This window comes from Meleagris gallopavo, chromosome 19 (genome assembly GCF_000146605.3).
Source record: "Meleagris gallopavo isolate NT-WF06-2002-E0010 breed Aviagen turkey brand Nicholas breeding stock chromosome 19, Turkey_5.1, whole genome shotgun sequence".
In the NCBI taxonomy this organism is placed as follows: domain Eukaryota; kingdom Metazoa; phylum Chordata; class Aves; order Galliformes; family Phasianidae; genus Meleagris; species Meleagris gallopavo.
Window position 1 is genome coordinate 6,800,028 of NC_015029.2, and position 20,098 is coordinate 6,820,125.

At 50.6% G+C, this 20,098-nt stretch overlaps 1 protein-coding gene across 4 annotated transcripts; it reads left to right on the forward strand.

The window, feature by feature from the left end:
* The first annotated feature begins 59 nt into the window (after positions 1 to 59).
* Positions 60 to 20,013, forward strand: ADAMTSL2 (ADAMTS like 2). Of its 4 annotated transcripts, XM_010720974.3 has the most exons (19): positions 60 to 1,222; positions 1,801 to 1,943; positions 2,501 to 2,576; positions 2,941 to 3,043; positions 4,522 to 4,667; positions 4,766 to 4,889; positions 5,431 to 5,511; positions 6,396 to 6,571; positions 7,049 to 7,388; positions 7,540 to 7,572; positions 8,070 to 8,451; positions 12,314 to 12,417; positions 13,632 to 13,758; positions 14,607 to 14,820; positions 15,845 to 16,000; positions 16,597 to 16,767; positions 16,837 to 17,013; positions 17,998 to 18,142; positions 19,279 to 20,013. In XM_010720974.3, the coding sequence occupies exons 1-19, from the start codon at positions 1,112 to 1,114 to the stop codon at positions 19,395 to 19,397; spliced, it is 2,928 nt and encodes a 975-aa protein (XP_010719276.1). In that variant the 5' UTR covers positions 60 to 1,111; the 3' UTR covers positions 19,398 to 20,013. The 4 variants fall into 4 exon arrangements, with proteins under 4 accessions (XP_010719276.1, XP_010719277.1, XP_010719278.1 ...); XM_010720975.3 differs by lacking the exon at positions 7,540 to 7,572 and having other exon boundaries at positions 62 to 1,222; XM_010720976.3 differs by lacking the exon at positions 7,540 to 7,572 and having other exon boundaries at positions 62 to 1,222; positions 7,049 to 7,310.
* Positions 20,014 to 20,098: the final 85 nt, after the last annotated feature.

The following is a 20,098-nucleotide window of genomic DNA, read 5'->3' on the forward strand; positions in this document are numbered from 1 at the left end:
CTCCTCTCCCGGTTCCGAAGTGTTTGCTGGTGGCTTCTCCCCCTCCCCCCTTCCCTTTTCCTTTATTTTCCCCTTCTTTTATTTAAGCGTGAAGCTCTTTCGCTGGATCTAGGATAAACTCTGAGCAAGCTCTTTTATTGGCTTGGAATCAGAAGTGTCTGGAAGTCTTAATGAAAACCAAGTGTAAGGCAAGGCTCAGCCACCTGTCCCCGGCATCCCCGGCCAAGAGCTCTGCGCTTCAATTAATCAATGGATCCGCGATTTGGAACGCGTCTGTGCCCTGGAGCAATGCGTGGGGCGAGAGTGGAGCTGAGCTGGGAGCCGGGAGCCCCGATGGGGATCTGTGCGAGGCAGATCCCACAGCTGTGCAGGCACTGCCAGCACGTCTGCGCTTCCACGGCTGCACGAGAGCCATTGCAGGAAGCAAAAGAAGCAGAGAAGCCTCTGTGCTGCTGCTCTGCAGCCTCTCTCCCATCTCCCCTTTTCCCAAAGGCATTGCCTAGTTGTCCGTCAAGGGGTGTTAGCATAAGTTACTCTCTACACTGCTTTTTCTTGCAGACGTGAGCTGCTTTGATTGCTTGGAAGCATGACTTCCCCTGAAGCCTGCCTGTTTCTGGCTCTCACAGTGAAATATGTTCTGGCTTTGAGCTGGGATTTAATTAAGAAAATGCCATTCTGGGTTATTCTCTTTTGTGAGGCAAATGGAGAAAGGGGTGGAAGGCTGACAGTTGGGATGCTGTGTTTCTGCACTTCAGTTGCATGTGGTTTCTTCTCTATAAGAGCAGGATTCAAGAAATTGCTGGGAATTAGAGTAGAATAAATGAAAAGGAAAAATAATCACTGTTAATTGTATTGAATACTTGGTGAGATTGAAATACACAAGTCTTCTAAAAGCCAGGCACACTGGTGACATCTGGTGCAGCCACTGGGAACCAGTGCAGAAGTGTGGGTTGGCAGATAGCAGCTGAGATGGGATGGGAACCTGTGCCATGCTGATGTTTCCTTTAATTAGGTACCACCTCTGGATCAAGCCCTTGCAGTCACTGGTGGTGGGGGTCCTCCCATAGGGCTGCATGAGGTCTTGCTCAGCACGGCGTGGTTGCTCCGTAGGATGAAGATGCTCAGGTGGAGGTGGATCAGGATCTCTGTCAGTGTATGGTCCTGGCTGAGGGCTGCCCTTGCCCTTCTCATCGTGGGCAATATGGCCTTTGTGATAGCTCAGGTAAGTGTCACCTTACTGGGGGGTCTCTGGTGAATGTCCTGGGGTTTGGAAAGGGATGCGAGCCTCTGTGGTACCCATGGGATGGTGGTGATGCAGCTCATTGTCCCCAAGGTGTGGGTCGCAACAGTGGGGGAGGTGCGGGATCCTCCTGAAGTGACAAACCTGGTGGCCTTTGTAATGGGAGCACCTGGACTCGTGCAGCCTGCTGTGGGTGTGCTGTGCCTCTGTGGGGTGGCTCTGCAGGGCTTTGCTTCAGCTCTCAGCTGCTGCCGGCTCATCAGCTCTCTGGGTTTGTGGTAGAGCAAGAGCCAGAACTTGTGGGTTGTATGAGAGCTTGGTTTTGCCAACTGGGCTAAACAATGAACGTTTCCTTTCCTGAGGAATCCCAAATATTGCAGTTTCATTCCAATTTGTAATGAAAACACAATTGAGAAAGCAGAATTTCTTGCAAGAATGGGAATCCCAGACTTGACCTCAGATGGGAAGAAAATGCACTGGGATGTCGCAGCAGGGGCTGGATGGGCTCTGCAATGAGTGCTGAATGCTGCTTCTCTCCCAAACCCCTCCGGTGCTTGCAGGACCTGCCTCAGACCTCCAACAGCCTGGAGGAAGGTGCAGATGTCACTGCATACTGGTGGGGTGAGTGGACCAAGTGGACGGCGTGCACGAGGAGCTGTGGTGGAGGTGTGAAGTCCCAGGAGAGGCACTGCCTGCGGCAGAGGTATGCGGGTGGGAAGACCCCAGTGTGTGCACACTGGGAGTGGGTCTGGTCCAGGTCGTTGCTCAGTGGGTGAGTGCAAGTGGAGAGGGGTCAGCTGGCAAATCCTATGTGAGCAGAAGGTGAGCGTGGCTAGAGCGTGGTGTTGTGAGGGGCTGCGTCCTCCCCATTAGGAAAAGAATTCCCATTAAGATTGGGAAAGACCACTAAGGTCCTCCACTGGGCCCACTGGCTGTGTCCCTCAGTGCCACATCTCCACGGTTCTGGAGCACCTTCAGGGATGGTGAGTCCACCACTCTTTGGGCAGCTGTGCCATTGCATCACTGCTCTGAGAAGTTTTTCCTGATATGCAACCTGAACCTCCCCTGGCACTGTGTGGGGCCATCACCTCTTGCCCTCTCACTGTCACCTGGGAGCTGAGATGCACTGTGCTGGCCCCAAGGTTTTTCCTTCAGGTGTGGCTTTGCTGTGTGGACACAGGTCTTGAAGACGCAGGGAACAACAGCTCCTTTAGAGAAAAGTATTTCTGACCCCTGTTTAACCATTATTTCTTTATTCAGACGAAAGTCAGTGAGTGGGCTGGCTAATAAAACTTGCACTGGAACATCCAAAAGATATCAGCTCTGCAAAGTACAAGTAAGGATATCCTTTTTCTTGCTGGTGGCATTTGATGGAAAAACTGGGAAGTCGTGTTTGCTTCACGTGATGGCATTCCTGAGTCCCTTGGAGTGGAGGTGCTGCAGCAGCCCCCCATATGCCCCTCTAGCAGCTGGAGTTCCCTTCTCTGGCTGCTATCCCTGCTGTTGGGGGCCATAAAACCTAGCGGGGTCCTTGTGCCATCTGCCTTGGGGTTTCCCTGGCTGTCCCCACAGTGGGAGGAGGAGGATGTGGCTCTGGATGGGGCAGGTGATGGAAAAAGTGCTCCTTGCAGGGGGTGCTGTGTGCCAGGAGCCTCTCCCACATTTGATTTTCATCGGGATGTTAATGCATCCCATTCTAGGAGTGCCCTGCAAACGGAAGGAGCTTTCGAGAGGAGCAGTGTTCATCCTTTAACTCCCATGTGTATAATGGAAGAACGTATCAATGGAAACCTTTATACCCTGGTAACAAGACATTCTTTGTGTGTTTCATAATGCTTAGCCAAAATATTTTGATAGTTATGATGCTATGGAGTGCAGGAAGGCCCCTCCTCTGCTGTTTTAAAATGATTTTTTCAGAGATACAATCAGCTGCCTCCCGGGTTCAAAGGAGGGTTTTCCAGCTGCGGGGTTACCTAAAAAATAAAATAACAAAACACATTTGTGACAGTATCCTCCAGCTTGTTTTGGTCACCGCTCCCAAGGAAGGCAGGCTGGAGGATGAGGACATGGGGTGATGCTCTGTGCTGGCAGGAAGCATCCACCTCATCCAGCGTGTGGTGAGCTGGGGCTGCTGCTGGCTGCAGTGCATTCCTGTGACATTTGCTCACTCCCACACACTGTGTGGGCTCTGCCAAATGTCACTGAGATGGAGTCAGTTCGGTCATCTAGGGTGAGCGACACAAAACGGCAGGGATAACTGAGGAGTCAGACTGGGATATATATACTGTAAGTGTATTTTTAGGCACCTAACTCCCACTGAAACCAAGCTTTAAGAAAGTCCCAGCCAATTCCAGGGGATACTAGGATTCCCCTTGGGAACTTAGGTGTCTGAAAATAGAGGATTTAGCAGAATTTTCTTGCTTGGGTGTCTCTAGATACCAACCAACAGTTATGCTTCATGATGTTCCTTGTTGCCTCCTTTTGAGTGACACCAGCCCCTGCCTGCATCCCCATGGCAGGGCTGTGTGCTGGGACGTGGTCAGCTCTGCTCAGCCTTGTCACCTTGCCATAGGAGGGGGATAATTTCTATGAACGTATTCACCCTTCAAGATGATGATTCACCAGAATAGTGACAGTGAACTGTTTTGTTTTTTAGCAGGCGCTCACGTGTCTCCTGGGGGATTGGCAGGATAATGTTTTGCCATTGATGCTGCCAGTGGGTATATCGCTGCTCTCTCCTTGTGGAGTGCAACGCTTGGCACAGGGCTCTGCTGCACGCATGGATTTGTCTCTTGCTTCCTGTGGGTATTGTAAAGCATCTGCAGAAAGCAAGGGGCAAACTGAGCCCAACTTGGGAGAATGTCAATGGGAGAGATCTTGAGTTATAAGCTGACGTGGTTTTGAATAGTCTTGTATGTCAATTTATAACAACTAATGTATGTATTAAATATTGATATATGAATGTGCATGTGTGTAATGTATATTATGTGGCTGCACGCCCTTGCACAGCACAGTGGCTGTGATGCTGGTGGTACCTTTGCCAGCAGCAGGTGCATCTCATTCCAGCACTGGAGCTGTGCAAAGGCTTGCAGCAGCAGGCTGCCAGGAGCACAACCTCCTGTCCAACCTGCAGGCACAAGAGGTTGTGGCTCCTGCAGCGCTGGCTGCTGTGCAATTTGTGTTGCTGTTGTTTAGCTTGGCAGAGATTCATTGACATTGGTAGGATGAAAGTTATTGTGTTTCTGCTGTTTTGAATGTGTCTCTATATCCTTTCCCCTTAGATGACTATGTTCACATTTCTAGCAAGCCCTGTGACCTCCATTGCACCACTGTGGATGGTCAGAGACAATTAATGGTTCAGGCTCGGGATGGAACATCCTGCAAATACACTGATTTCCGAGGGGTTTGCGTGTCTGGAAAATGTGAGGTTGTTAAACATTATAGCAAAAATATTGTTAGTAGCATTCAGAGTGGTACAAGGGGTGCAATATTTGCCTGACCCGCAGTACTCTGTGCCTTTTCTAGCCAATTGGCTGCGATGGCATTCTCTTTTCCACCCACACCTTGGATAAATGTGGAGTTTGCCAAGGAGATGGGAGCAGCTGCACTCATGTGACGGGGAGTTACAGGAAAGGAAACGCTCATCTGGGTAAGGCTCCAAGGGTCCCTTTGCTTTATTTGTGTTTTTAGCTGCGTTTATTTCTTCAGTAAACTGCTTCAAGCTCCCACTGAGTGTCCCCCATCACCTTTTCCCATGTGTCCTCTATGCTGATGCACTTGCAGATTTGGGCAGGGAAACCCTTCTGCAAAAACAGTCTCTTTCCATGACCCTTCTCAGGAATCTGAGCTCTCTGAATGGAGCAGCATAGTTATGCAAGAGGTTTGTTTGCTTACCCATGACCCGCTAAAACTAGCAATAAATGCACAGTAATAACAGGAAGCGAGGATGTTTTGAAAGACCAGGATTTCCAAAATTAGTGTAAAGCAACAGAGGCTACTGGTCCCAAATACAGCGACCTAATTCAGGCATGAGTAGTGATCTCTGGAGATCGGTTTGAGGCAGAGTGAGCTGCAGTGCTGCTACCAGGATTTGTCCCATTTGCTCACGACTCACAGCGTTGTCTGCTGAGCACTGTGTTCAGATAACTCGTTACAAAGTTCTCCTTTCATTAATCTGTAGTTTCCCATAGGCTATTCCCTGGTAACGCACATTCCTGCTGGAGCAAGGGATATCCAGATAGTGGAACGGAAAAAATCTGCAGATGTTCTGGGTGTGTATAACCTCTTGGTACTTCCCTAGAATGCATGTGTGCTAGCTAATATTTTTTTCAGTGTCTGTATGAATGTAGCTTTATTGCAGACTCTAGCCAGATCCATTGGTGTAAATCAGCCGTGCATTTCTCCTCACTTCAGCCTGAGCATCTGGGCTGTGTATTTCTGCATTCTGATTGCTTTAATGCAGAACTGCTGGTTGCTATCATTGCTGCTGCAGTGCAGTTTGAATAGGCTGGTGTCTGATGACAATCAAGTGACATCACCTCTGCCGTGATGCCCTCTCTCCTAGCTTGGGCAGTGAGCAATGGCCACCTGACAGCAGCACCATGGGGATGGCTCACAGGCTGATCTCAGAGTTGGAGAAGGCAGAGCTGTTCTGTAGGGTTGTTTGAGAACCTGGGCTTGCCCAGTGGAGGCACGTGTTTGCTGTCATGCTCTGGTGTTGCCTCAGAGGCTCATGGCCATGCACAAGAGGGTTTGAGCAAAAAAGGCTTTATTAAGGACAGGTTCTGGATAGCTCTGGATGAGTCTTGGGGGGATGTGGTCAAATCAGGGTTCCTGGAGAGGCATCTCCACCTGTAGCCTCTGGCAGTCTGCTTGTTGTCTGCAGAGCTGTTCTTGTTTTGTGTTTATGCTGTGCCGGTGCTGTTAGCTGATGTGCCTGGGAGCTTGCAGTGTAGAGGAAAACATAGCCCAGAGTTCTGGGCATTTACCTGTAGGATCCATGTTGGGAACACAACATCTGACAAATGCATTAGAGTGTAGGAGAAAACACGTCTCATTACTGTGACACTCCAATAACTTTATAGTCTGAGCAAACAAGTGGCAACATTACATCTCGCCTTTGGAACTAATTTTGTTTTGTTTCTCTTGTCTTAAGCTGTGGCTGATGAAGCTGGGTACTATTTCTTCAATGGGAATTACAAAGTTGACAGCCCAAAGAACTTCAACATTGCAGGCACGGTGTTCAAGTATCGCCGGCCCATGGATGTCTATGAGACTGGCATAGAGTATATTGTTGCACAAGGACCAACAAACCAAGGATTGAACATAATGGTGAGCTTTGTCTTTTCAAGTGTGTGAGACTGGGGTGGTGGGAGAGAAGCTGTGTTGAGTGGAAGAAGGGGCAAACAATCTAAAACCAGACACTTGTTTCTGGGCAACCAACTAGTGCCACCCCCCACCATCTTCCTTGTGTCCATGGGCTTGCCTGTAAGGGAAGGGGTAGTTACCTAATCACCTGCTCCTCGTCTCCCTGTAATGCCTCAAAAAGGAGGTCTGTGCACATGAAGACAGCTCTCCCAAGACTTAGCAGTTGCTCAGCTGCTGGGTGGGAACTGCTTGCGAATTTGCGTGTTGCATACTAACTCTTGGAAAACTATGTTGGGCTTCAATTGTGTGAAGCTGGCAACGTGATGGAAAGCAGATTGGAAACAGTGAGGTAGATACTCACCAACTGTCAAGTCCAAGATGAATCACAAACTTTGCGTGCCATATATTCACTGCATCCGTTAATAATGTCATGTTTGCTAGGTCTGGAATCAAAATGGCAAAAATCCATCCATCACGTTTGAATACACTCTCTTGAGGAAGCCACACTCAAATCTCCAGCCCATCTACTACACCTTTTCTGAGTCAGATAGCGAAGAAAGCAGAGAGTTTGATGGAGATGTGCCATTGGGTTTTATCCAACACAACGCAACCTATTTTGGGAAAATCTCCAGGGAAAGGATAGACTTGGAGAACCAGGTGTTTGGAAGACAGGACACGGAGGAAGATTTAAACTTGAGCAAAGGTCAGGAAACCAATGAGGTCTATGAAAGAGCAGAAACAATTGACTGTGAGCCAAAACTGAAGGGCAAACAACCCAAAGGTAAGGAGGAGACTTGGGCCTCACTGTTCTGCTTTCAGAGCTCTTGTGGAGAAACGCTCTGTTTCTAACTCTAGTGATCCTACTGGTTTGTTTGGAAACCTTGGAAAGTTCTTTAAAACATCTCTGCTCATAAATCCTCTTTGCCCTTCAGGTTCTGGTTTCTGGTGGGTGGGGGATGCCATGGGTAAGCTCTCCCACTGATGCCCCATGATGCTTTGCCTAATGCTGAAGGGAGGGAGCTGTAGGTGTGCCAATCTCCCCATCACAACCCCCTTTCTCACTTTCCACACTCTTCCAAGCGCCAACAAGCTCCTCTCCTCCCCAGTCCCTTGAGCATCCCATTACCAAGCTGCCCTGGGGGCCTCCCCTGCATGGCTTATGGGCTTGGGACCATTGGGCACCATTCTTACCTCTGCTATTGCTTGGGACCCTGCTGCTGTGTGCTGGGCTCTCCTCCTTGGGCCACACAACTGCAAGATGAAGCCCACGGGGAGCTGTGGACTCTTTCCAAGTGGGCGCAATTCCAAGGGTTCCTACCCCAAGGCCCCTACTTCTTCCACTTGCCCCTGACATGGCTGCTCAGGCTCTGGTATATCCCTGCTGCTTGGGGTTGCTTTCACCTCCCAACCCAAATGCATTTTGTGGTTGTCACTGTTGTTTCCCCTGTTGGCTCCAATCTAGATTCAAACGTAACCAGGTCTACTTACCAGACAGACCATGATGACAGAGACTTTGATGCCAGGTTCACCTCCAGGGAATTCCTTTCAGAGAATGCCATCACAGACAAACTGCTGGACAAGTCCTCTGACTCAAAGGAGTTGGTACTCAACATGACCATGAACAGCATCTTTGCCCAGGGAGACCCAATCAACTCTGTGGGATCCCACATCGACAGCCTCTACGTTGACTACGAGGACACTGATGGCATTGTGACCTACACCATCAATGGCACGTACATGGAGCTCAGCAATGGCAAAGCCATCAATTCATCTGCAGAGACACCGTTTTCAAATGCCACTGTCACCATGACCAGCTCTCAAGGGAACAGAACCCACAAAGCAAGGTAGGAGATGTATCTTTGTAGTCAATCCTATTTATTGTTGTTCTCAACTCGTAATAGCACTGTACGCAATTCAGACCCATTGCGTAATTTGTACCTTCTTTGGAAGCCAGAAGGTAAGTGGGAGTAGGATGTCACAAAAGCTTCCCACTAGGGATTGACTTGAAAGGAAGGGCCAATGGTTTGAGTAGAAAGCTGAGAGAACCTCTGAGCAAGAGGAAAATTTGCTCTCCTCAGTGGGGCTGTTGGTGAGGCCACGTGATGGCTGTCAGCTTGCCTATTGCTTCTGTCATAGCACATCATCAGAGTTGATAAAAACAAACAAAACTTTTGTCGTAATGTCCCACTCTGATTTCCCTGGGCACCTTTCTCCTAGTTCTGATGCAGCAGAAGTTGATCCTGGGCCCTTTCTATGTGCCCCGTTGACTGCCACCCATGGTCCTCCTCCCCTGGCCTGATCCTGCTGCTTCTCTGCTGCTGGAGAGGCACAGCAGAACAAGAGCTTTTGTGCAGGGCCTACAGAAATAGCCTAGGTTTGTTGCCTTAATGGAGGAAGAAACAGTGCAATTAATCACTGCTCTGATAAGAACATCAAAAGCACTCAGTTGGCAGCTTAAAGTGGTTGATAATAGAACTGGCGCTTCAGGATTCCTTTGGCTGGCTTTGAGTGGTAGCATTACAGAAGTGCAGTGGGGAAGCTAAAGAAGTGTAATCTGTCTCTAGCAGCATAACTCACTTGGACAAGGCTGTGTGAAAGTCTCAGGACAGAACTTCCTCTACATGGACATGAAGATACCTCTTGAGATGCCCCAGGGCTCCCAGCAGCATGTTCCCAGCATGAGGCAGAGCTGCAATTAACAGTCCTTGCATGAAGTCATAGATGTGAGCATTCCGTAGAGAGCTTGGGCTGAAATGAGGCCCTGGGGGCTATCCAGGTCTCAAGGCACAACCATGGGTTTGGGTCCCTCCTGTCTTGGTTGAGTGCACAGCTCCTTTGTGTGCTACTTCAGCTCTGTTGCCCAATTCCCACTGCCTAAAACATGGGTTGGGATTCTGAACTTCAGGAGATGAAAAGCACTGCACAAAATGCTCTCTGGTTATAGTTAGCTGTATTTATCTAGAACTTATGCTAGTTTATGCTAAAGAAAATGTCCATGCAGCCAAACATATCAACAGACTTCTTAATGATAAGAACACTTACACATTGCCACGGGCTTGTCTATCATCTCTTCTTGTGGCTTGGCTTGGAAACCCTGCCTCTGCTGCCAAAGCAAGCACTTTGTTAGCCCTCTGACAAGTGAGGGCAGCGCCTCAGCTCCCTGCAGTGCTGCTCTCCGGGGCCAGCAGGAGCCTGCTCTGCTCCCTGCACCCTCCCTGGGTGGCCTTGGGCAGCACCCTGTAACCTACGCCTCTGTTCCAGGAGCTGTTAAATGTGGCTGATGCTTTCCAGCCTCCCCAGGAGCACATGCTTTGAAACTCAGAGCAACGTGACTGTTGCAGGATAGCCCCCAATAGACTGTCAGTGCCTTGAGTGCTGTTACCTGTGCTAAACAAAGCAAACCAACTCTCTTCCCATTATCCTCAACCATTTCTATCAAAGGTGCAGAGGCACAGCTCAGGGATTTAAGCCCATTCAGTGGAAGTACCAAGCATTGTGCTTTTCTTCCCATTCCTCTCTTGGCTCTGCTCTGCAGTGTTACTTCTTCCCACTGCTCTCTGGAATGAAACAATTTTTTTCAGATCTAAATGATAACAGCTGAAAAAGCTGTTAGATTTCTGATTTCGGGAGCATCGTCCAAAAAAAAAAAGTGCTTTATTTCACAGGGCCTCGCCCTCCAGCCATCCAGAAAGTCCCTTAGCAACTTGTGCTGCCCTGTGGAGCATGTGCATGGAAACAAAATGTGAAAGTAGAGTGGGGGGTCTTGCTCCCCATCCCACCAGCCGTGGGCAGGGTGCTGGACCACGAGGTGTGCAAGGAGTAGCACAGGGGCCGGACCTGTTCCTCCAGCAGGAGCAGGGGCTTGTTGTGCTCCAGGAGCCATCCTCCAGGAGTTATCTCCTCTTCAGCTGCACTTATTAGCATTTCTCCTCCTGCTACAGGGCTGGCTTTGGGAGGACAGGCAGCCAGAGCACCAGTTGCTGCCAAAAGGGGTGTTTTTCTGCTGCCCCATGAAAGAGTTTCACTAGAAAGCAGCAGCAAGGGCTGACCTGTACCTGGCACTAATGGCCTGGTGCTGCTCCTGCATGAAAAGCAGAAGTAAAGTGCAGGCATGGAAGAAAACATTATCACAATGCTTTTAATAAATAGGAAAAACCCACCCATGTTGTTTAGAGGATGATGTGCTGCTGTTGGCATTTAGAGAGCAAAAACATGTTTTGTCTTTCTGGAAATGATGAGAGCTGAGCACTGACCTGTGACCAAATGTCTGGCTTATCCAGAAAGAACTCATCCCTGTGACCTCATTACATGTAGAAGCCCTTTAGGATCACATGAAAGGAGCAGTGCTGAAGGATTTTCTGCCCTGAGATGTTTATTTTATTTTCCCCTTGTGAAGCTGGGCAAGAATGCCTTGATCTCAGGGCAACATGATGCTGGCGTTGGTGTCTTAGAGCAGTGGAGTGAGGTCCCAGCCCCTTTTCCAGGCAAACTGCAACATAAAACCCAGATGTCTGTTCCCATGGCTCTTCTGAACGCTGTCCTGGTGGCTGTGTCAGGGCTGGTGGTGGCAGAGCTGCTTGGCGAGATGAAGCACTATGTATAGCAAGTCAGGGTGGTTATTTTGTGGGGAGGAGGGGGGGCAAAAATAGCCACGTTTGTTTCAGTTCCCTTTTGAAAGCAGGAAATGCCTGTTGTGCCAAAATGAGAGGCAAAATGACCAGGGGAAAGGAGAACTGTGTGCAGTCCTCCTGGAGGATGGCTGGAAGGAGGGTGGGTCTGGAAGGGAACGTTTGGATTCTCAGTGTCAGAGTGGATTGGATAGGCTGGACGTGAACTTACAAACAACTAAATAAGGCAATCCCAGAGCTTCTGCTGCCTAGAAATCACAAAGCTGCGTATCTTGCCAGGCCAGAGACAGCTGGATGTCAGGATACAGCCTTGTCCCCTGTTCCAATCAGCGTAGGCACCTCCAGGGTCTGGACAAAGGTCTGAGGACCGAAGCCTTCTGTTGGGAAGGTGCCGTATCCCTGACGTGTTACAACATTCCGGGATGTACGACGCACTGAGAAGCTGCTGTTCTTGGTTTGACGCTGCTTTTTCACACACCAGGCTGAATCTGTTCTCCCTTCCCCCAATGGCGTTACGCGTTTGACCGTAGCGTGAACGTGAGCGATGCGAATCACGCATCCAAACCAAAACAACCCAGCGAGAGTGGCCGAGGCAGCAGGTAGGCGAGCGGCATGCCTTCGTGTCCCAAAGCAAAGCGTCAGGCTGCTGAGACCCCGAGGCAGGAGCTGGGAGCAGCCCGAGCCCAGCGGCGCCGGGAGGAGATGCTGCGCCTTTAGCCGCTGTACGCCGAGGGCCAGGTGTATTTGAGCAGAAAAATGCAAACTTTTGTGAAATTCTGAACTGTTTCTACTTGTGGGTATTTTTATCCCATTCTCTCTATTTCTAGACAGTGGAAGCTCTGCCTCTAACCTGGGCTGGGGATTCTACTTGGGGCTCAGGACAGGTATGTTGTGAAACGAAAACGAAACAATTCAAACCAACAAACCCCAAAAATCAGAGCAACCAAACCCAACCGACAAACAAAGCCAATCCCCTCCCAAACCCAACCTGCTCACAGATGTGTCTCTCTGACGTGGCATATCACGGCTCTCCTTGTAAACACTATTTTATTTTATTCTTTTTTGTGCTTGTTGCTAGAAACAGATTGAAGTTGTTAAGAAAGGGCCAAGGTGTGAGTGCTGCTGACATGTACAGGTGGAAGCTTTCCTCCCATGAACCCTGCAGCTCTACATGCACCACAGGTAGTTACGAGAACAGCCCCAGCCGTGTGAGTCGCGCTGTGTCTGGTAGGGATGGGAAGGACCTGGTGATGCACAGGGGATTTCTCCATCTTTCAGTCCCACGTAGCATTTACCAGCCCTGCAGGGTCCTGATGCTGGGTTTTGGCTCCTTCAACCTCAGCAGCTGCAACAGATTGAAATCCATGCTGCCAGGCTCCTGCTTTCTCTTCCACATCATCTTGTATTTCCCTTCCCCTTTTGAATGCTCAGAAGGTTTTGAAAAGCTCAGCTTCTTTCTGACGGAGCAGAATTAGAAGGATTCTTCTGCTCTGGCAGGAGACAAAGCAGCATTTGGCTTTTTCATTGGTTTCCCGCTCCTGCTGCTGCCGTGCCTGATGTCAGCTGTGACACTGAGCCTTGGAACAGTGACATGCCTGCTCCTTAAATTCCCCCTTTTTGTCTCCAGGACACTGCTTTCCCTCCTCCTTGGCCCTCAGGTGAAGGGAAGGACCTTGCTCTGTCCCACAGTGCCACACTGCTCACCAATGTGGTCTCAGGAATAATCCTTACATTATGAGGCCTCTGGCATTAGAAGTAAGGGGAGAAGAAGAGACCGCAACCCTAGGGATGCCCAGTTTTCAGCTAGCAGGCGAAGGTTTTACTTAAAATTTGCTTTTCTTTTTACCTTTTCCTACTTACATATTGCAGAGGAACCATGCAATGTCAGGAGCTGTAGATGTCTTTTTCAGTTTCATGCAAATCTCATGTTTCTGAGAGCTGCATCTGCAGTTACCTGCAGCCAGAGCAGCCTGCTGGTTCCCAAAACCCAAAGAAAGACTGGATAACATTCTGTCCCCCAGGCTAGGCTACAGTCAGGCTCTCTTTGTGCCAGTGCTGGAGGTGAAATGGAAGTGGTTGGGATGGCTCAGGGGCTGTTTCCATCTCACCTACATCCACCAGCCTGGAAGTGAGGAGCATCCCAGCAGACCCTGAGCATTTTCTATGTGAACACAGTGGTTGTTCGTTGTTACTGGTGCTGAGCACGATAGCTGGACCCACTTCCAGCCTCAGCCCTTGCTTAGGTTGGCTCTGGTGGCCACCGTGGTCCTCTTGCTGGTCAGCATCCTCCACATGGGCAGAAGGGCTGGCTTGCTGCTTTCCTTCAGGAGGAAGCTTTAGAAAATGTAGCTGAAAACATAAAAGTCTTTTTGTATGTGTATTCTCTTTGAAACTAGGAGTGATGTCCACGTATGCTATGTGCGTTCGCTATGATGGGATCGAAGTGGACGATACGTACTGTGATGCCATGACCCGCCCTGAGCCTGTCCATGAGTTCTGTGCTGGGAGAGAGTGCCAGCCAAGGTATGGGACCCATCTCTCTGCCCTCTTCAACGTCCTAAACGTGACTGAGGTTTGCTTGTGCTCAGGGTGAAGTGTGAGATGTTGGCAGGGATGAAATATGTGCTGGAATCCCTTCTGATGCAGTATTTTATCCAAAAAAAGGATGATTTGGATTGCAGTCTTGAGCGGAAATGTGTGACTTGTGCACGCCTCAGTACAGCAGAGATGTGCTTGTTGTAGGGAGCAGCAGTGGTTGTGTCTGTTGAAGGGGAGGGCTGTGACAGTGTCAGACCATGAGCAGTGCAAAGAGAGAAGTAGAACAGCCTGGTGCACGCTCTGCGATGACTTCACCCACAGTGCAAAGCAAGACTGGGGTGGTACCAGGGGCTGGGTATAGCCCTGTGAAAATGCAGAGTGCTTGTTTTCCAGCTTGGTTGATGGCAGAGTGTGGCTAGCTGTGCTGGGGAGGGAAGAGGGGGATGTATGTACCTTTTGGGGGTGTAAGATCTCACTGAGCTCTGCACATTGAGGCTGAAAACCAGATCAGGTGGCAGTGCAGGCAAGAAGAGCACAGGGAAAGGGGATGGTGCTGCTCCCTTATCCTGGACACACTATGGGGATTTCACTCTCCGTTTACATTAACCTAATTATTTCCTAGCATGGAGATCAGTAGTAGGGCTGGTCCAGTTTCACGAGCTCAAGCACTGAGAGGAGCTGCCGTGTGCCTGCAGCTGGATGGGGGGAACGAAGGAGGCCCTTCCAAATGTGCTACGCTGAGCCTCTCCTGGAGGCTGATTGTAGCACCCCAAAGGCTGCCTGCACCCCTCCAGCTTCTTGCTGACTGCATCCTTTCTCTGGCTCTGCCACAGGTGGGAGACAAGCAGCTGGAGTGAGTGCTCCCGTACCTGCGGTGAGGGCTACCAGTTCCGCATCGTGCGCTGCTGGAAGATGATCTCTCCAGGCTTTGACAGCTCTGTCTATAGTGACCTCTGTGAGTCAGCTGACATCACCCGGCCCGACGAGCGCAAAGTCTGCAAGAACCCGGCCTGTGGGCCACAATGGGAGATGTCTGAGTGGTCAGAGGTGAGCTCTGAGGCTTTGGAATGACTCGTGGCCATTGGAGGGGAACTTCTTAGGACCATGGTAGTGATGGTTGTCTTTGTACCAATGCACACCGGTTAATAATATAATATATATCGTCCAGGATGGGGCAGCCACCATTATAAATCACTTTATTTTATTAATCCAACATGCATGGTGCTGGTGTTGCCCCTGAGACTGGTGTGCATTGCTCCTTTGGTTCACAGGGAAGTAGGAATGGGGTTGGCATGGAAACGGTGTTGCCATCAGCACCTTTTCCTCACCTCCTGTTGCACCACACCACAAGAAGAATGAAACCCATGCAGAATGAATGAAACCCCTTCCTCCCAGAGCCTTCCAAAACCATTCTTAGTCATCATTCCCCATCTCCTTCCCTCTTCAGACTGGGTGAGCCGTTTCCATCATGCTGCTGATGGAGGGTTGCTCCTTTCTGCTGTTGCAGGATGTTTTGACTTTCTCAATCCAGTAGAACAAGGCTCCCTGCACACGTGCTCTCGCAATATTTTGACTGGCAGAGAGAACCAGAGCTGCTTATTTTACCAGAACCCCTCTACACCTCCAGCATGTGTCAGGGACAGATTGCTTGAGACAACCCTGGAGCCGCTCACTCTGAGCTAGCGGCAGAACTAATCTAATTTGGATTGCATCTGAAGCTGGGTGCCAAGTTGGCTGGGGAAGTAAGCCCCCAAAAAAGCACGTTTTGGAGATCTGAGGATTAACGTATCAGCACAGTGCATCTGAGCGCTGTGCTGTTGACACTCTTCCCTGCTTTACAGCATGCACAGAGCAAACGCGTGCATGGGGGACTGCAGTAACTCAACCCTGGTTCTAAATGTCACTGGGCTGCACGGTGCCAAATTTATCCGCAGGATAAAAAAAATCTCAGCTCTGTGGTTTCATCATGCATTTGTAGAGAATTCCAGGCTAAAAATGCAAAACCCTCAAAAGCATCTCCCAGTTCCCATCACCCCGTACCCATCCTGTGTGTCCCCTCTGCCCCCAACAGTGCTCTGCGCGGTGCGGGGAGCGCAGCGTGGTGACGCGGGACATCCGCTGCTCGGAGGAGGAGAAGCTGTGTGATGCCAGCGCCCGACCCCTGGCTGAGAAGAACTGCACAGGGCCACCCTGCGACCGCCAGTGGACTGTGTCTGACTGGGGACCGGTGAGCCCGGGGAAGGGATGGGTGACACACCTGGGTCATGCTGTGGCTTTAGGCATGTGGCAGCGCTGGGATTTGGTGGGCTTGGGGTCTTGAGCTTGTCAGTACTGATGCTCAGAACCCAGAGGATGACCCTTTTTCCCTTTTCACCCTGTTTTCCCTTCTTGCATGCTTCTGCTACAGAGACCCTTTTTGTCCCAAGCTATTTTTACCCAGCTTTTATCCTATGGCTAAAAATAAGCAGTTTCCATGGCAGCAGCGGTGCTGTGAAGCTCCGCACATCTCGGCTGGAGTGGCTGCTGCTCCCCCCAAAGTGTAGGGCAGCAAAGGGGGAGACATCCAGAGCCCCTCACTCAGACTCTTTGAAAACTGTCCCGCATTTCCCTGTTTGTGGCACTTTCCTTTCTGCCTGTGCTAAGTTTTGCTGAGATGAGGATGCTTTGGCCCCCTACGAGAGGAAGCGAAGCGGGCATTTGCTTTCTTATTGCAACCCCGAGCATCCCTGGATGAGGTGGGCGGGGAGAATGCAGGCATGTTGCTCCCTATCTGTGGAGCTGGGACTGCACTGTGACCGCCTGCTGTGCCCACTGTGGTTTCAGTGCAGTGGTGGCTGCGGGCAGGGCAGGATGATCCGACATGTGTACTGCAAAACCAGCGATGGGCGCGTGGTGCCGGAGTCACAGTGCAACCTGGAGACAAAACCTCTGGCCATCCACCCCTGCGGGGACAAGAACTGCCCGTCCCACTGGCTGGCACAGGACTGGGAGCGGGTAAGGACTGGGGATGGGGCGATGCGTGGCGGTGGCAATGGAAGATGCTTATGGTGAGGAACCCTGCAGTGCAACACCACGTGCGGCCGGGGTGTGAAGAAGAGGATTGTGCTCTGCCTGGAGATTGTCAATGGCAAGATCAAGACTCACAACCCCACTGACTGTGACGTGGCCAAGAAGCCTGTGGAGGAGACGACGTGCTTCGAGCGGCCGTGCTTCAAGTGGTACACCACCCCCTGGTCAGAGGTAGGTGGGGGTACAAGGAGTTGCTCTGGGAAGATGCCTTCTTTGAGCCCGTGGCCTTGTACCAAAGGCTGCACACCTGCAAAATACCCCGTGGAGCTGGCTGAAGCTTTGCAAGGGAGCACAGAGAGGGGCCCCTTTGTTTTGCTATAGCAGCTCTGACAAAATGCAGACAGGACTTGCTTCATTGTACAGATCGGGAATAAGAGCTATTTGGGGTTAGCTTTGGCTTTTTCTTTCCCTCTTTATTTTTTTTTTTCCTCCTTTTTTCACCACCTTTTTCCAGCAGCACACAGATGCTGCCGTGCAGGTTGGCGGGGAGCAGAGCTGGGGCTCTGGAAGCTGGGGAGTGATGCTGGGAGCAGGCTGGGCTGATATGGGATACCCCAGTTCTGCGAAGAGCTGCAGAGCTGATCCCAGCTCCCCACAAGAGCTCCCCAATGCAGCCCCTTTTGTCTGCCTGGAGCTCATTTTGTTTAGTCTTGAAAACTGTCGTGGCAGCCTATAATTAGCCCAAGAAACCCTACAGTAATCCTCACGTGAAGAGGCGGCCAAAGGGCAGCAGGCAGCGAGCACAGCCTGGGAGCTGCTCTGCAAAGCCCCCTAGACACGTTGCACAGACATCAAACCCAGTGCCTGCACCCTATAAGCTATAGGGCCACAGCCCCCCATGGCAATAAGCAGTGTCTGAGCCACGCAGCTCAGCCATGGCTCTTTGCAGAGAGCAGCAGGAGGAGGGAGGAGTGCAGCCCCAGGGGTGGGAGCACATCCATGGATAGCAGTCAGTCTGCTGCAGACGTCTGCTGCTGCTGGCAACAGTGAGGCAGTGAGGGGCCAGCAGTGCAGTGTGTGGACACAGTGCTCAGTGAGGGGCAGTGCTCACCCATGCCCCCAGCTGCTCCAGTGGTTGGTTGGTTGGTTGTTTTTTGCACAGCACAGCCCCCTGTGCTGGGGGGTTCTCACCTCACCCCACTCTCTGTTCCCCAGTGCACTAAAACCTGCGGCATCGGTGTGAGGATGCGGGATGTCAAGTGCTACCAGGGGAAGGACATCGTCCGTGGCTGCGACCCCCTGGTGAAGCCGGTGGGCAAGCAGACCTGTGACCTGCAGCCCTGCCCCACCGAGCCCCCAGGTGAGCCCCTTCCTCAGCAGCACACCTTTAGCTTTCATTTTCCACCGCTATCTTGATGGTCATCCTGGGATCTGCCCTCTCTATGCCCCTATGATGGCTCTGTGTGCTGTACCACTGTATGCCTCTATACATGACCATTAAATAAAGGGGAGAGCTCACAAGCAACGTGCTCTGACCTTAAGAAAAAAGGGAGCTGCAGGGAGCTGACTCAGGTGGTGCTTCTGTGTGATTTCAGCTCATGTCTAGGAAGTTTTTCGTCTGTGCCATTATTTTAATGATTTTTGGTCTCCGAATGTCCTGCGGGATTTGTAACTATCTCATTATCTGACTCGTCTGCTGGCTCAAAGCCCCTGTGATCTTTAGCAAACACACGGTTCTAATTCTTTAATAGGATTTGAGAATAAACTGAGGTGGGAAAAGAGCAGGAAGACAGCAGGCAGGCCTGGGGCAGCTCCTGGCTCAGCGGGTGCCTTTGCTGACAGCTCTGCCACCCCTGTGGGTCAGGGATGTAGTGTGGGACTTTGGGGTCTTCCCATGGTCCCCCCAGAGCAGGCTGTTCTTGTGCTTCCTATGGATATGATGCAAAAACTACAATTTATATACAGACTTGAAGCAAAATGCTAGTCTGGAGGGAGCTGGATGTGTGTTATAGTGGTTTTTGCTCTCTTCCCACTCTCCCAACAGCTCATCTGCCCCAAATACCTTAAGTAGGGTTTTTTGGGCAGGAGTTGGGTGCTGAGGTCATCCTCTGTGCTCCCATGGGAGCTCCTCTGCTTAGGGACAGCTCAGTCCAGTCTCCCTCGGTGGCTCTGGTGATCTCTGGGCAGCTCTGTTCCATAGGGAAGAGCCTGAGCTGCAGAGTGGGACCAAGCGAGGAGGCTCCCTGGGGCAGGCTGTGTGAGATGGAATGTGAACCTTGGTTTAGCTGGATGATGATATTCATGGAGAAAGCACGTGGCTTTTCTAGGGGCCGCTCTGCCTGGCGATAGGGACATGGTGCTGACAGATGGGGTGGCGTTTTGCACAGCCACGCGTTGGGCTGTATGTGGTGCCAAAGGCAATTGTATGAACTTGTATTGTTGGTGTTGTGTTTTATTCTTTCCTTACCCATGCCTTTCTTCTTCTCTCCCCTCCAGATGACAGCTGTCAGGACCAGGCAGGAACCAACTGTGCTTTGGCCATCAAAGTGAACCTGTGCAGCCACTGGTACTACAGCAAAGCCTGCTGCCGCTCCTGCCGCACCCCCCACTCGTAGTGCAGGGCTGGGGCCGGAGCCCTGCTGGTGAGCACTGGGGATGGATGTTCCTTTCCTCACTCCGCTGGCACGGCTTGCTTTCAGAGCTGCTGTACATTGGTTATCAGAGCTGTACATAGGATCGTGTATATTTGATTTCCCCCATCAGCAGACATTCACGTGGTTTCATAAGGTCTTGTCCTTTGGTTTCTTGTGCCTATGCAGTGCGGGGTGGGCACGGTCCCACGAGAGTGAAAGCACCGGTGTGTTCCCTAGCAGAGGGGGTGAGTGCCTCCTCCCTGCTTTATCCTCAATGCTTTCTCACGTTTAACGTGGTGGGAAGCAGATTTTCATTTGCTAAATGAACTCAAGCCCAAGCCCTCTTTTGTAATATGGAGGTGTATACTTTTTCAGAGGATTTTATCTTGTAACCAAATGTTAGTGCCATAGTCCTTACAACCCCCCCCTTTAATGCTGACATATTGTATATAATATGGAAACATTACTGCACTTTATATCACAAAAAAGACGTGCTCTTTTTTAATATATTTGTTTACAGACAGTGAACTTTATCCACGTAATCATTAATTTGTACTCATATGTATATTTTAATAAAGTTGTCATATTTATGGTGGTATCTTGCTTTATTCTCCAGTTTGTAGTGGATGGTTGTTGCTGTGTACTGAGCCTATTCCTCAGGATGTAAGAAAAAGTCCCTGAGT